Here is a 14616-nt window from a genome sequence, read left to right as displayed (position 1 = left end):
CATGCTGAGTTAAAACACAGGACCACAAAAGTACGAGCAGCTGTTCAGCTTGTTAACTCTTAGGTTAACGACACGCAAAAGCCATTGGAGTCTTCCCCGAGTCTTCGAACTGGGCTGCCTTTTATCTCAGCAGTGTACATCCGTGGATGGCAACGGTTTATGGCTGCAGACGATAGGTGTTTCTGCTGGTGAATAAACATTCACCTGCAGTGTGACCGTCTGACTGGAGAAAAACCTGGACCCGTCAGTCTCAGTGTGTCTGTGCATATGTGTGCACATGTGCATCAAACGTCAGCTCGTGTCTGCGTGCTGAGGAATAGCTGTTCTTACCTTCTCTCCTCTCCTCTCACACATCATTAACTGGGACTGCGGTGCTCTGCACTTTGGCAGCCCCACTGTTTGGAGCACCTAGCTCCAGTCCCAAACAAGTCTGTTCAGCTGCTAGACCACAGAAGCAATCGCTCTCATGCACGTACACCGAGAGAAAAACAGCAAATAAAAGCGCAAGTAAGCACACACAGACGCACCTACATGTGCATTCCAACCCCCCACCCCACCGAAAGGCGAGCTTCGGTGTGCACACGTGCACACATCCAGCTGCAGTAAATCCTGTCTCGGAGACACTGCCCTGGGCTGTGTGATAGCTGAGCTGCAGTGTCCTCACTGGCTGAACACCTTGACTGTGGAATATTCTGCACAGCATTTTTATTCACAGCACAACTGGTGAGAGGATGGAAAAATGAATGCTAAACTACCTCTGCCTCCCACCTCACCCCCCTTCCCCCTCCCGCCACCCGAACCCCCAACCCCACCCCCAACACCCACCCGCCCGCCATCCTCTTCTCAGGTTAAAGCCAAGTCACAGGAACATTTTTCTCCTTTATCTGTCGCTCTCGCTCTCTCTCCTCCCCGGCTGGTGAGTGTGGGCATGGCGATGGCACATAGATTAGTCACACGCTGGCAACGACACCGACTGCGCACTCCACTGACTCATCTAAAGATGGCAGCCAATTGGCATCCGACAATACTGTATCCCAATATTCAGCCGTAGCTCGCCGTCCAACTTGTATAGGGCATCCTACCTATGTAGGCCAGCCAATCAGTGCCAACCATCCAACCTACGCCCACCTCGCCAAGACAGCAGGCACCAAACTAACTGTTTGATGCTTACACTGTAGCACCAGAAGCTAGAACAAACAAATATCAACCTGTCTGCTGTCTTAAAAACCTTCTCCCTGAAAGCTAATCAGACGCAATAAAACCTTCAATTGATGCCAGCTGGAGCGCTAGAAGGGTTTTTTAAGATCTTGAGCATGCCTAGCTGTCGGCACGTTAGTCTGTCTGTCTTGTTTTTGAAACTTATGATACAGTAACTTACTGTTCTAACCCTAAGCCAATAAGCCTGCCCAGATACGAAACTGGTCTGGACATGCCCAAACACACATACACACACACACAGAGGACACACCCTCAGATAAACACAAGTAGATCATAAATACCAGAGTAATGGTAAAGCTCACATCAGACCAGTGGAGAAGGGAGTATTCCCGGAAACGCACACACACATACACATACACCCCTCGACATCAACAGTCCAGGTCATGGTACTCTCTTGGGAAAAAAAATGAGCGCAATGGATGACATGGGTAGTGAGAAGATGGAGTAATAATGATGATCTATTCAACTCTATACATTGTGCACTTGTAGGAAAAGTCTAACAAAATACAACTGCTTTGTGAACTTACTCAGGGTTCGAAGAAATCCTCCATCAAAAATAGTAAGTAAGGCAAACATCAGAGGTGCGTAGGGAGAGGAACACATTATTTCACACACTGTGTCTGATACCTGAGCTATCTGGAGAGTTTCCTGGCCCAGCACGGAGCCCTGTCTAACACACACACACACACACACACACATGCACACACACATACACACACACACACACACACATACATGTTTTATGCTTGCACACAAACTGCTGGCTGAGTGGCGTTCGGGGCCTGTGTCTGCCTGTTCCTGGCTAGTGTGCTAGGATGGTGTGTTTAATTGGGTGTAGCACAGACTGTACTTCAGGGAACTGAGATAAGTTATATCCTGCCCATTAAAGGGGACAGCAAACCAGGAAGCTAGACTTCCATCTGTTGGTGTGCTCCAGCACCGCCCGCCCATCGGAGCACAGCAGGGAGATGTAAAAGGTGGGAGTTGAGGGGAGGAGGAGGAGGGGGATGGGGATTGTCAGACATCCCAAACAAACAGAATAAACCTCTCATCATTCAGCTCACAATCCCACTGGTTACTGGTCAGTGCGTGTCTCTCCAGATTTGTGCAGCAGGTGGTAGAAAAAAACAGGGGCTTGAAGTGGCATCAAGTCCCCAGAATGCAAAGGAAGGTGTTCTTCCCAAGAACATAAATCAAGCGCTCCTCTCTTTCTCTCTCCTGGCTGTGTCGCTGGCTTTGCGGAGTGTGTCAGACTTTGTAGTAGATGTTGGCAGGGCTCTGCGGGGGCATCTCCTGGACAATGTAGACGGGGTGGCCATAGTCACCGCTCACCTTCTCATAGTGAGGGCAGTAGTTGTTCTCTGTCCGCAGCGGAATGATGATGTCACTGGGCTCTGTGCCAGCCGTGCCCCCGGGCATCTTGGGATTGGACAGCGTGCTGAGCGACAGTGCCGAGGGGCGGGGCTGCGAGTGGGCATTTTTCCTGGCGCGCTTGCGCATCTTGATGAGCAGGATGACGAGGAGGAGGATGAGCAGGAGGAAGATGATGCAGCCGGCCCCGATGGCAGAGAACACGGCCACCCTGGAACCAAGGATGCCATCCGAGTTTGACGAGGAACCCTGGTCCTGGTTCATGTGGTCTAGAGAGAGAAATGAAAAGGAGAGGGGAGTTAGGGACTGTACAAAAGTTTTTATGGGGAGAGGGAGGGTCAGAGAAGGAGGAGGGTATTGTCAATTTATTTTTGCTGAAGGGAGCGGAGTCTAACTTTTTTGGAGAAGAGAGGAGGGTCTTTTTTTCCTCCCATTTTTCTATATTATATATTTGAGATTTACCATATGAAAAAAACCCGTCAAATAAGTACATCAAAAAGATGATTTTCATGTGTGCCATAGGGTTTTATTTTACAATATGTAGACAATATGAGGTGCGCTGCAAAAGCACCTCATCACAGTCGCCTGTTCTTGTTTCACTCATTCGGTGACTATTAAAATAGCAACTATTTAGCAGCTCTATATTCACAAATAGAACGGGGCTGTATTCTCACCATTTGTTTGAATAAATATATATAATTTTGAAGTATTGCAGAGAGGGTACTGCAGCTTTTTCCAACTGAAAGAAATGGTCCAAAGAAAACATTCATAACCCTGGGGATGTCCTTGCTCTTTTATAAAATAACATACAAGATTTATAAGCACTCCTCCCGGTCACAGCAATTTTCATACAGCGCCTTAGAGACTGCTGAACAATCAGAGGGGTAATAACATTTACAGTAAGCCGGTCCTGTCATATGTAGATCTTACTGTTCTGATACTACATCGACTATGATCATAGTCCGGTTTGTTGTTTGCTCTACATGACTAACAGCCTCATTGATGTAATCTAATTGAATTTGCTCAATCAAAATAGCCTCCTAATGAAATCTGTAGTCATCTATCAACATAACAAAGATTCCTGCTCTGATAAGATTGAACCCAGGCAAGTTGCATGACATGTCAAGGCCAAGTTATATGGCAAAGGCCAAGTGCGATATGAAAAAAATGAAGAGGGCATATCTAAACATCTGATTTTATTTATCCTTTTTCTCTAAATGGTTCAGGATGGTAGAAGGAAGGGGGGGGGGGGCTGTTACTTGATGGGAAAGAGAATGACTGGGTCCTCCACTGACTGAAATCTGAGAAGAACCAAATCTGTTTTCCATGTATGCTCGCAGCTGCTGCCAAAGAGCAGGACTCACCCCCCTTCAACCAGCACCACCTCTTTACTGTCCATGACCCCCAACCCCCCAACACACACACACACACACTCAGACACACAGGCACATAAAAGCCTCATACCTCCAGAGACTGACATCCCCACTAATGACTGTGTCTCCGCACTCGGCTGACCACTCTGCACTTAACTATTTATTGAGAAGGGGATAACTGCGCCCCACGCCTTATCACGACTAAATGACATCACTGAAAGCTACTGATTCCAGTCTTATCGGTGAAATCAGAGGCGCTAGGAATTTTGTACATTCTAGGCGCTGAGGAGAGGCTGTCAGAAATTTCATTCCTGAAATATCAGCCCCTCTAACCGCAGTGACACGTCCTTCATTCCACCCTCTATTTCTTCACTTGACATAATCACTGATCTAACAATGGTAGACAGGTAAAAGCCCGGGAATAGGGAAAAACGACATTAGGAAATCTTTTTATAGAGCAACTAATGTCAAATAAGCAATTATTAAATGAGGACGGCTTATCACATTGGGACAGGCAGAACAGTCTGTACTTGGAGGAAGTTTGTGGCATACAAAGTTGTTGAGTAAGTCAAAAAGTTAATGTAGGGAGCTATCTAAAAAAAAAAAGCAGTGGGAAGTGGAAGCAGTCGGTCCTGTGGGAAGCAGCTATGAAAGGTGCTGGTGAAAACAGGAAACAAGGAGGGCCCAGAGCAACCGATGAGGCTCAAGTGACTTCTTCAATTATCTCAGCTTTTAATCTTCATCGATCTGCAATTCTAATGAGGTTTGCAAAGATATATAATAAAGTATGTCTTTGAGTCTGCTTGGGTGCAGCACACCCTCTTATTACAGTATGAATACGTGAAGTGACTCAGGGTGAGCTGTATTTGTTTTGGGTGGGGTATTGTTTAATTGCAAGCAGCATTTTGGTGAGTATTATTTTATTCTGTACAACATTCGTTTTACACCTATTTTAGCATGTTGACCCACAGCAATCAAAGGAACGCCTGCGGCATGAAAGAGCCATATGAGAGAATACGCACTTTAGGAGAGTCAACTATGATTTTTATTTTCTTTTTTCAGGCTAAATGTGATTAATTATTAGTAAAACCCTTGAGGCTGTGAATATTCTTTTTTACATTTCAAAAACCTTTATCTTACTAAAATATTTGCACTCTAGAAACTAATAAGCATTCTGAAAAGAGTCTCAAAAAGCAGTTTATGGGCCCACTGTCGGTCTGTCAATCTGCTCACCAGGGTTTCCTGGTATCTCAGGTCCAATCCCACCCTGGTCAGGCGGACTGGGAGTGGACTCCGGTATGGCGTTGTCTTCTGTAGCCTCTGGCGCCACAGGGTTTGCTGCGTTTGGAACTGTGGGAATGAAAAAACACAGAAACTCAGCCTTGGCAAGCTGCACGCACTGAATTACAATGACTTGTTCCTCTGCATCGGCAAGGATTATTTTTTATTATCTTTTGATATATCTTTTATACACAGAGAAGGTTATCTTTGCATGTGTTGAAACTATCTCAGAAGTGAAGATGAAAGCATGAAAAGAGGAAGGACAAGTTAGCAAACGTCTGTGAAACACGCCAGTATCCCTGTCCTGTCATAAAAAATGAGCTCACATCTACATCAGCAGCTCCTTCAGCAAACACTCAGACAGGCATTTCCAACACTGACACTTTCATGAGAGCGTAGGACACTCTCTCTCTCGTACACACACACACACACACACACACACACACACACACACACACACAACCTCACAGACACACATGCACACACCTAGAATATACTTACAATACACTTAGGCATGGCAGAATGAGGGTAAAGTAGGTATATATTAACTTTTTATTGTCTTACATTATTCATCACATTAAAAGGCCATAATATGCCTTATTTATTGCTCTGGCTTTTGCTCTGCCTGACAGAGGCACACTTCCGAAGAAGGGAGAATAGGAGGAGTGGAGGGGAAGAGGGGAGGGGGTTACATAAGCTTTGAGAGAAACGCAAAGGAAATAGACAGTTTATCTGTCTGTCTGTTGTGATTTCAGCACACGCACTTTGAAGTCTTTGTGCGGTAAACACTGGTGGGTCCGCGGCGTGGATTTTATGAGGGCAGGGCCGGCAGACAGAGGACTATTATAAACTATTAACTGAAGCCAGTCAGATGGATTCCACAGAATGCTATCAGATACCTCTCCTCTATCAGGCCTTATCTGCATCTGCCCAAAGGCCTGCTTAAGGCGTGTGTGTGAGAAACAGAGAGGAGGGCGTGTGGTGAGGCAATTTACATTTGAGTCCCTCATGGCAAGTTTGTGAGGCATGTGTGAGGCTTTGCATCTGTGTGTGTGTGAGAGAGTGTGTGTGTGAGTGAAAAGGGCCTGACAGTCTAGTAGTCTCTTTTCTCTTTCCACCGGTTTGGCCGAGACTTGGGGAAGGAAATGATTTGGGTGCGGGACGTCTCGCAGATTAAATGACAGAAAAGATAGAGGGAAAAAAATGTGGAGAGACAAAGGGGAAAAAGGAATACATGGCAGTGTCCTCTTCTTTTTTCTTTAGTTTGTATTTGGTGAACATAACCACACTATTAACAAATTGATCTCCAATCCCCCTTTGTCTTCTCCATGTCCAGACCACCCCATTGCTCCATACTGATTGCAGCAGGGCTGAACCTAGCCGTGAGCTGTTGTGTGCCATCAATAATTGATGAGAAAAGACAGGAGTGAGAAGTGGGAACATTCACGCATGGCAAAGGATATGAGAGGACACAGTGATCTGATTCACTCCATGCATATAGCCCCAACACTGTGTGTCAACCACTGAGCATGTGCAGGGAACGTTGTACTGTTCTGACCCATTTTTCTGTGTGTACTGCTGACATTTCCCTAAAGGCGGGGGGAAGAGGAGGAGTGAGAGTGAGGGAGACAATGATCGAGTGACACTAGAGAGAGAAAGATATGTTGGGAGAGGTAGAGGGAGAGAAAACGAGAGAGCGGGGGGTTGGGGGGGTTTGCGTGCGAGGTCTGTGTGTGTGTGAGTCAACATATTTCTAATGAGCACAATGACATGATGTGGTGGAGGAGAAAGAGAGCGCTGAACAGCAATGGATGTATAAATTATGGGCTCCACGTATTTCCCGTTCATTCAATTTCTCTTCCTTTTTACTTCACATTTTATATAAAGACAAAAGACGGAACACAAGGCATTTAAAGCACAATTAGATATCAACGTGTCAGGGCGCATAACTTCCCACAAATGGATGATTCAACGTAATTACACATGGGACTGTCTCCACAAAAAAATGCAAATGTAATATTAAAAGAATGTGCACATATCTTACACTAGGATGAGCCACCAAAATATGATGCATAGTGCAAAGTGCAAAGGAGTAAGAGTGGACATATGGGAAAATCTTGGGGACTTGGCTAGAGACAGTGTTGGCATTCAGAGGCAGACACGGAGCAAATGTGGCTTGAAAACAATTCGATCTTGGGGCAGAGCCGAGCAGAGCCCAGCTTTTTTTGTGTTTGTTGAATCAACAACCCATGTGGCTGCAGAAGGTAGAGTCTAATTCTCCAAACAAGGATTATTTTCATCACTGATCAGTCTTTGGAGGATTTTTTCAATAAGTTGATTCATTTGTCGGAAAACAGTGAGCACTTCACAGTTTTCCAGAGAGCAAGGTGATATCTTCATATTATTTGTTTTGTCTGACCAGCAATCAAAAAGCCAAATATATTACATTTATGATTAAATAAAACAGAGAAAAGCAGCTCATTTTCAACTTTCGGAAGCTAGAACCAGCAATTGTTGGCAATTATTTTCTTGACAAATGGCGTATAAATGACAATCAAATGAATTTTCTGTTGACCCTTTAGCAAAATAATCAGCAAATCCCTCCTGCACTATTGGAATCAATCAAAAATAATACTCTTTCCAAATGATTGGCTGGTTAATGAGGAATCAGTGCTTTTCTTTGTCATACATGATTACAAACTGAATGTCTTTGGGTTTTGGACCGTTTGCATAAAATTGTTGGATAACAGTGGTGGAAAAATTATTAAGACCCTTTACAAGAGAAAAAGTAGCAGCACCAAATTGGAAATATAATCCATTACAAACAAAAGTACCGAAATGAAAATCTTACTCATGTAAAATTATAAGCAGCAGTTTATTGTATGATTGTAGTTAGTCAACGTGGAGCTATTTCTAACTAATTAGAACTAATTTTTTGTTATATAGTTGAGTAGTTTTATCTATAACAATACACTCTAATTTATATCACTTGCATTTTTTTCCAACTAACTAGTCACTACAGATGTCCAATAAATGTGTATAGTGCGCATAGTATATATTCAGGTAAAATAAAAGTACCTTAAATTGTACTTAAGTACATCACTTGAGTAAACCCCACATTTGTCCAATAAAACAAGCAATTTAAATCTGTCATATTTGGCTCGGGGAATTTACATTATTCATTTTTCTGTATTTTCTGACACGTTAAGCAAAAATGATTTGATAATGAAAAGAATCATTAGTTGCCGCCCTAATGGTACCTTCTTTGTGTTTTCAGGAAAAACAATCACCTAGAAATGGTCACCAGCAGTCAAATCAAAGTTTCTGTCAATGCTCTAATTTCTCACAGCCCTTCTTCAAATAGTTACTGGGTTGGATGGGCACATGATGCATCAAAAATTCCACCCACAGAAATAGATTTAAAAGCAGTAGCAGCTAAGCCAGCAGCATCAAGGTTTTTAGGGCACATTGATTGTGACTGACAGCTTGCTTCAGACCGTTTCGGGAAATGAGTGCATGGCTCTGGTGAAGTTGAGGAACAGCCGGCAGCCACAGAAACAGACACAAGCTGAGAGGAACTTTCCTTGAATAGTTCATTTCCTTTCAGATTTCATTACCGTGTTCAGGGAGTTGTTTCTTCTCTCCCAGGTAATGGTTTTGTGTAAAAGTCTGAGTTGCCTGCACTCACACAGCCGTGTTGTCATTTGGCAACGGTGTTGCAGTGCCAGGCTGTCGGATGCTCTAATTGACCTACATGGAAAGATAATGCAATGCCTGCCTGTTTCTGAGATGGTTGTTGGTATTTTTCACTGTATCTGCTGAATTTGTTCCGACTCAGACCTTGCTAGCATCAGCAGCTTGTTAGCTTCTATTCTCCCACCGACTGCCAGCATACACTGCTGTCATTCCACTAGCCAACATTCAAATATTTGCACACAAATTTGTAGACATACACACACAGACTCTGCAGAAGTCTCAGTTTATTTTCGACATGTTGAGATCCAGCTTTTAAGCTGGAATCAAATCATCATAGCGGGCAGATGTTCCTCTCAGATGGTGGTTAGTTTCTATTTCAGTCAAAACAACCACACTAAATAAGGGGGGAATGTTTACAGAGTAACACATCTGTGTACGGTACCCTGTCAAAATCAGAATATGGACGTCCATGTATTGAGTAAAACTGTGTCTAACACTGAAATGTATGATGCAAACCAAATGTCGTGTCCAAGAATATCTAAACAAAGTTTGTGTGTTTACTTCCAGCATTTTTAGATGACTTACCCCGACCATGCACTTACATTTCAATTTCAAACACATTTTCATTCTGTGATCAGTGTGTAACAAACAGGTTGAGAAGCAGCTGAGGACCATCTGAAGATGAAGTGGAGTCATTCTTCAAAGTCATTGTTCTTTATTTGGTCGTAATTTCTTAGTGATCCCACTATTTGCACAAACTGAGTTTGTAGATGAAAAGATTTATTCAGAACTACTGTATATAGCTAATAGAGGTGGGCAATTTGATAACAATCTTCTATCACAATATTTGTAACATTTTTAATAGTACAGCACGATATTGAAATATATCATGATTTAATTAAGAAACTAGTTAGATGGGAATGCTCTTTCATGGCAAACGTATACCTAACAAATTCCCAACAAATCAGGGTACTTCATCACGTTGAAGCAGAAATCCTGTAAATCCAATAGTGCAGTCCATAAAGCAGTCCTGCTTATTGATTTGCAACATTGCCTGCGATGACCTAATAAAACTCCAGATATTAAAGGGACAGTTACCTCAGAGTCAATGGTATGGAAAGACAAATCTCTACCATCTTACGATGACCAGGTATATCATCATATCAACCAACTTTAAAGACTAACTAAAGGCTTGCTGTTTTGAAAGTGAAATTTAAAAATAAATATCATTTTTATTGGCACCTATTCTGAACTAGTTTCGTTTGAGGGTTACTATATTTTTTTGGAAACAATTTATTTGAAACCCGAATAACTTTATCTCTTAAACATTAACTCTAACTAACTGGTGAATAAACAGCTAATGAACATAAAACAGTTGTATTATAAATCATATTTATTTATTTTACACATATATTAATTGTATTAATTGTATGTGTTTATCAATGAAGCGCTCATGATAATTATATTTAGTGTATTTATTTATTCAGAGATAGTTCTTCTACATTTTCCATGTGAATTGAGCAAACTGTTTTCTTGGTCAAACTGAGGTCAAGAATTGAACTTTCAAGCTCAAGATGCTTAGTGATTTTGGAACACATTTATAAAAACTTTTAAACCAGTCTGTGAACAATTTGAACATGGGTTAAAAAAAAGTTTTATTACACACTGGGGTTATTTGATTATGTGTATAAATAAGATTGAAGCAGTGATACCGTGTGTATTAATTACTCATTTGTGAACAGTTTATGGATGCTTAATGAGAGAAGTTAAAAATTGTTGACAAATTCTTGTTGACAGATTTTTATTTTTTTTTTCAAAATAAAGGAACATTTTAGGAACTCAGATATTCAAAATCACCCCATTTGGAGAGGCAAATATATGCAAATTTACATTTAAAAATAATTAAAGTGAGTTTGTTAAATTTGGATTTGTTAATTTTGATGACATAATTTTGTAAAAGAATAGAATGACTGAAAGTCACAAAACTATGATATTGGTTTATCACCCTGCTCTCGGTAAATTTTTAAAAAAAAACATCAACACTGGCCTATCCATATCACTGGCCTATCCATATCATAACACAACTTTACAGTTCTAGAAAGCAGGTCCCTTCAGGGGGTGGTGTCGGACAAAGTCATGCCAGCCACACGTGGCGATAAATGAAAATGTCACACCAAAGTGAAACATGGCTTTAAGGCAGCAGAGCTGTATTGTGTTCTACATGTGAGGTGAGCGCACATTTACCTTGCCCGACTTTCATGATGACTTTCATGGCTCGGCTCTTGCATACGCCTCCCTCTCGGTTCTCCAGGCCCTCCACTGTACCGTTGGAGGTTGCTGGAAGAGGGGAAGAAAGGGATGAAGAGAAAGAGGAGAAGGTGAAAGACAATAAGTGATGGAGGGTCCAGAGAAGGAAAAGCAGGGGAAGAGGAGCAAGAGGAGGAGAGAAGATGACACACTGGTTAATGAGCACGTCCATAACACACAGAACCAATCAATATTTACGACAAGCACTGATTAGCTGTTCCAGTGATTAGCCGTTCTCATCCTCAATCAACCGCCAGCTCCTCTCAACGGTATCTCTCATTAACAAAATAAAGTGAAGTCAAATGAATGGAACAACATTAGAGCCCACTGAGGGAGGGTGGGCACTGAGGTGGAGAGGAGAAACATGGTCAGACCTGTGTGTGTGTGTGTGTGTGTGTGTGTGTGTGTGTGTGTGTGTGTGTGTGTGTGTGTGTGTGTGTGTGTGTGTGTGTGTGTGTGTGTGTGAGAGTGTGTGTGTGAGATAGAGTGTGTTTTCGGTGTGTGGCTAGTTCAGCAGTGAGACATGCCAGCGAGAGTTCCAGCTGCTTGCCAAGTCCTCGAGCAGCTTACTCCCTCTGAGCCACATGTGTCATTACTTGCTGGTAGTGCTGAGAGCTAAATGCCTCCCTTAATGTTCGTGCATTCATGTGTGTGTGTGTGTCCATTTGTATATTAGAGCGTGCGCATGCCCGCGCGTGTCTGTCAGCTTCTCTCCATTTGTCTTAAAGTGTGTGTTCTGCTCTGACTTGAATGAGGAGCTCAGGGTCGAGGGTTGTTTATTCAATGTCACATTCACTTCAGACACTGTGACACAATTGGCTGTCTATTTTAGGGCCCATGATAATGACCTAGGGAGACAGTGTGTGACTCTGACCTTTATACTGAACGGCTAAGCATAAGGCAGTTTTGTGTGTGTGTGTCCGTCCGTGTGTGTGTGTGTGTGTGTGTGTGTGTGTGTGTGTGTGTGTGTGTGTGTGTGTGTGTGTGCATCTGTGAGTGTGTGTGGGCGTGCGCCTGTGTGGGCGCATGCAATGGCAGCTCTAATTTTGGAATTCCCCAAATGCTCTCCATCTCCGCTTAGTCTGCTGTTTTAACTTACTCCCTTCCTCTGAAATGCTTTTGTTTCTCTTCCTCGTATTATCCGTCTTGGTCTCTCTCTCTCTCTCTCTGTTTTTTCGCTCACATCATTTAGTTTTTTATCTGCGCTATCTGGCTCTACCCCTCCCCTTCCCTCCCTCTTAACTCAATGACCATCTCCCTGGGTGATTGCTTCAGATGGCACCCTCATTATGATGAGATAGTCTTGGAGAGGGTGCTTATCTAATGATGATACAATGAGAGGCAGACTCGGCTACGGATGGGGGAGGGGGCTCCAAACAATGCACTACAAACATCCAAATATATTACTCGCTAGCATGATTTATCAATGTTTTTACATGCTTTACCCTGCTATAAACTGACGCTGTATCAAGCAGTGTTGAAATGTGGCTCTGTAGCCATGGAAAAGCTCATCTAGTTGATTGATGCCTTGTCATTCTTAAGTTTTATTAATGCTGACATTTTGTTGCCCTGTGGGATTTCAGCTGTGTACTCCGGCGAAACTGAAGAAAACTAAATAATGAATTGCACTAATATTATGTTACATTATCAGATCACACTCAGACTCTAAATTACAAAGAGAACCACAACATTTTGTTAGTGTGGCTGGAGTACGTGATAATTTGTAAGAATGATTGTGATAACATCGTGTCAGGAGCTCTTTGGCAAATTCCCCCGCTGTAGACTCAACATGACAGAGTGAACCGGACACTCAAATATATACTAGGGGGGTAGGGGAGCCAAGTGCTGTACCGAAACAAAAAGATTTGTAATTTACGTGGGACATTAATGTGAATGAACATTCAAGGGTAAGGGAGTCTTATGATTTATGTAAAGTCTATGCAGGGTGCATGTGTCTGCTAAAGGGAACATTCAAAGACAGTGAGGTGAACAGGCCTGTTTCCCTTCTTAAAGGCGCACCGACTCTCAGCCTGAATGGCCCAGACGCTGCCACGAGTGCTAACCTCATCCTGCCATTTTCCACCCAATTTCTCCTCTTCTTTCAATTTTTAAATTTCCAAGGCAAGGTTACACAAAAATGAGCTCTTTGAAGATCGAGCTCAAAGGCACTTGAATAATCTGACTAAAAGTGAGTGTCATGCTATGAATTTTTATGTCCACTCAGGGAGAGCAAATCTTCTCAATGTTAACTTACTCTGTCATCTAAATTAACTTTTCCTTCAAGCTGGCTGAACAGGCCCCTGTATGTATGATGTGGCATGATGATAACTTGGCCCTCTGAGGCCTCTGTTTAGGCTAACAACTGAGAGAGAGCTGGATTTATAAAGAGATGTATGTTGTTTGTGTTCAGGCCATTTAAAATGTCAAATAATTCAAGGCCTTTACTGTACCGCTGGAAACTTCATAATCCGATTAACCGTGTCAAATTTGAACCCCATTTCCTTATGTGAATCCATCTTCTAAGTACCATTCGGCATGGGAATCAACTACAGAAACAACTGTTGAGTGCATTAAAAATGACTTTAAAAATCTTTTAAGTACCATGCACTCCTGTGTTTGTCATTTTAATCCCCTGTCTGATATCAGTGTATTTACATCTATCATGTCAGAGTTCACTCAAAAAAAAAAGATGATTGCCAGCCACGTTTTTCAAACTCCCTAACCCTACTCCACAACAAGGACAAACTGCCAGCTTTTTTTAAATCTGAAAGCCTCTAACTCACTCTATCTCCTCTTTCTCCCACTCAATTTTTTCTCCCTCTCTAACCCTCAATCTCATTCCATCCCTGCATACTGACGTTAATCCAAATCTGGATTTCCAGATATTAAAAGGCTGACGGTCATGTTGTGTTTTGGAAAGAGGAAACTGGGGAATTGGGTCTTCCTGTGTGTCTCTGTGGAGATAAAAACACAAGGGGATAAAGCAACAACAGGACGAAGAACAAAGAAACTCCTAGTCTGCTGCTAATGATTTAGTGGAGCAAACTGGTTCAGCGTTAGCGGTCCAGAATACCAAAAGAACTGGTCATTGCATGAAGGAATGTTGCTTTTTTTAATAAAGTGGTTGGCTCCAAAGACGGTTTTTTTTATGATTTAGGAACCTTTTTGTGGGTGTGGATCACTGGCCGCAGAGTGACTAGTGGGAGAACAAAAGATCTACAGCTGCTGAAGTCATAAGAGAAACCAGGTGCCAAATGTTGATGTTGGGAAATATCTACAGTACAAATGTATCAGCCAAGAGAAAGCCATACAAGGGAAAGGGCTGGCCTGCAACAAATGCTCCTGTTCCAATACTACACACGTACCACTA

General features: G+C 42.6%; 1 protein-coding gene across 1 annotated transcript in view; it reads right to left on the bottom strand.

The window, feature by feature from the left end:
* Nucleotides 1–833: 833 nt before the first annotated feature.
* The window catches only part of efnb1 (ephrin-B1), a 58813-nt gene continuing 45030 nt past the window's right edge, over nucleotides 834–14616 (bottom strand). Inside the window, exons 3-5 of the mRNA XM_040120416.1 lie at nucleotides 11184–11276; nucleotides 5196–5312; nucleotides 834–2858 (exon numbers count right to left, since the gene is read on the bottom strand). Of these exons, the coding sequence (XP_039976350.1) occupies nucleotides 2467–2858; nucleotides 5196–5312; nucleotides 11184–11276 (602 nt within the window). The 3' untranslated portion in view covers nucleotides 834–2466. The remainder of the gene's footprint in view (nucleotides 2859–5195; nucleotides 5313–11183; nucleotides 11277–14616) is intronic.

Source organism: Xiphias gladius, chromosome 23, assembly GCF_016859285.1.
Source record: "Xiphias gladius isolate SHS-SW01 ecotype Sanya breed wild chromosome 23, ASM1685928v1, whole genome shotgun sequence".
Classification (NCBI taxonomy): Eukaryota; Metazoa; Chordata; class Actinopteri; order Istiophoriformes; family Xiphiidae; genus Xiphias; species Xiphias gladius.
Note: the sequence above shows the minus strand (reverse complement) of the source record. Positions and strands in the feature narration are given on the sequence as shown.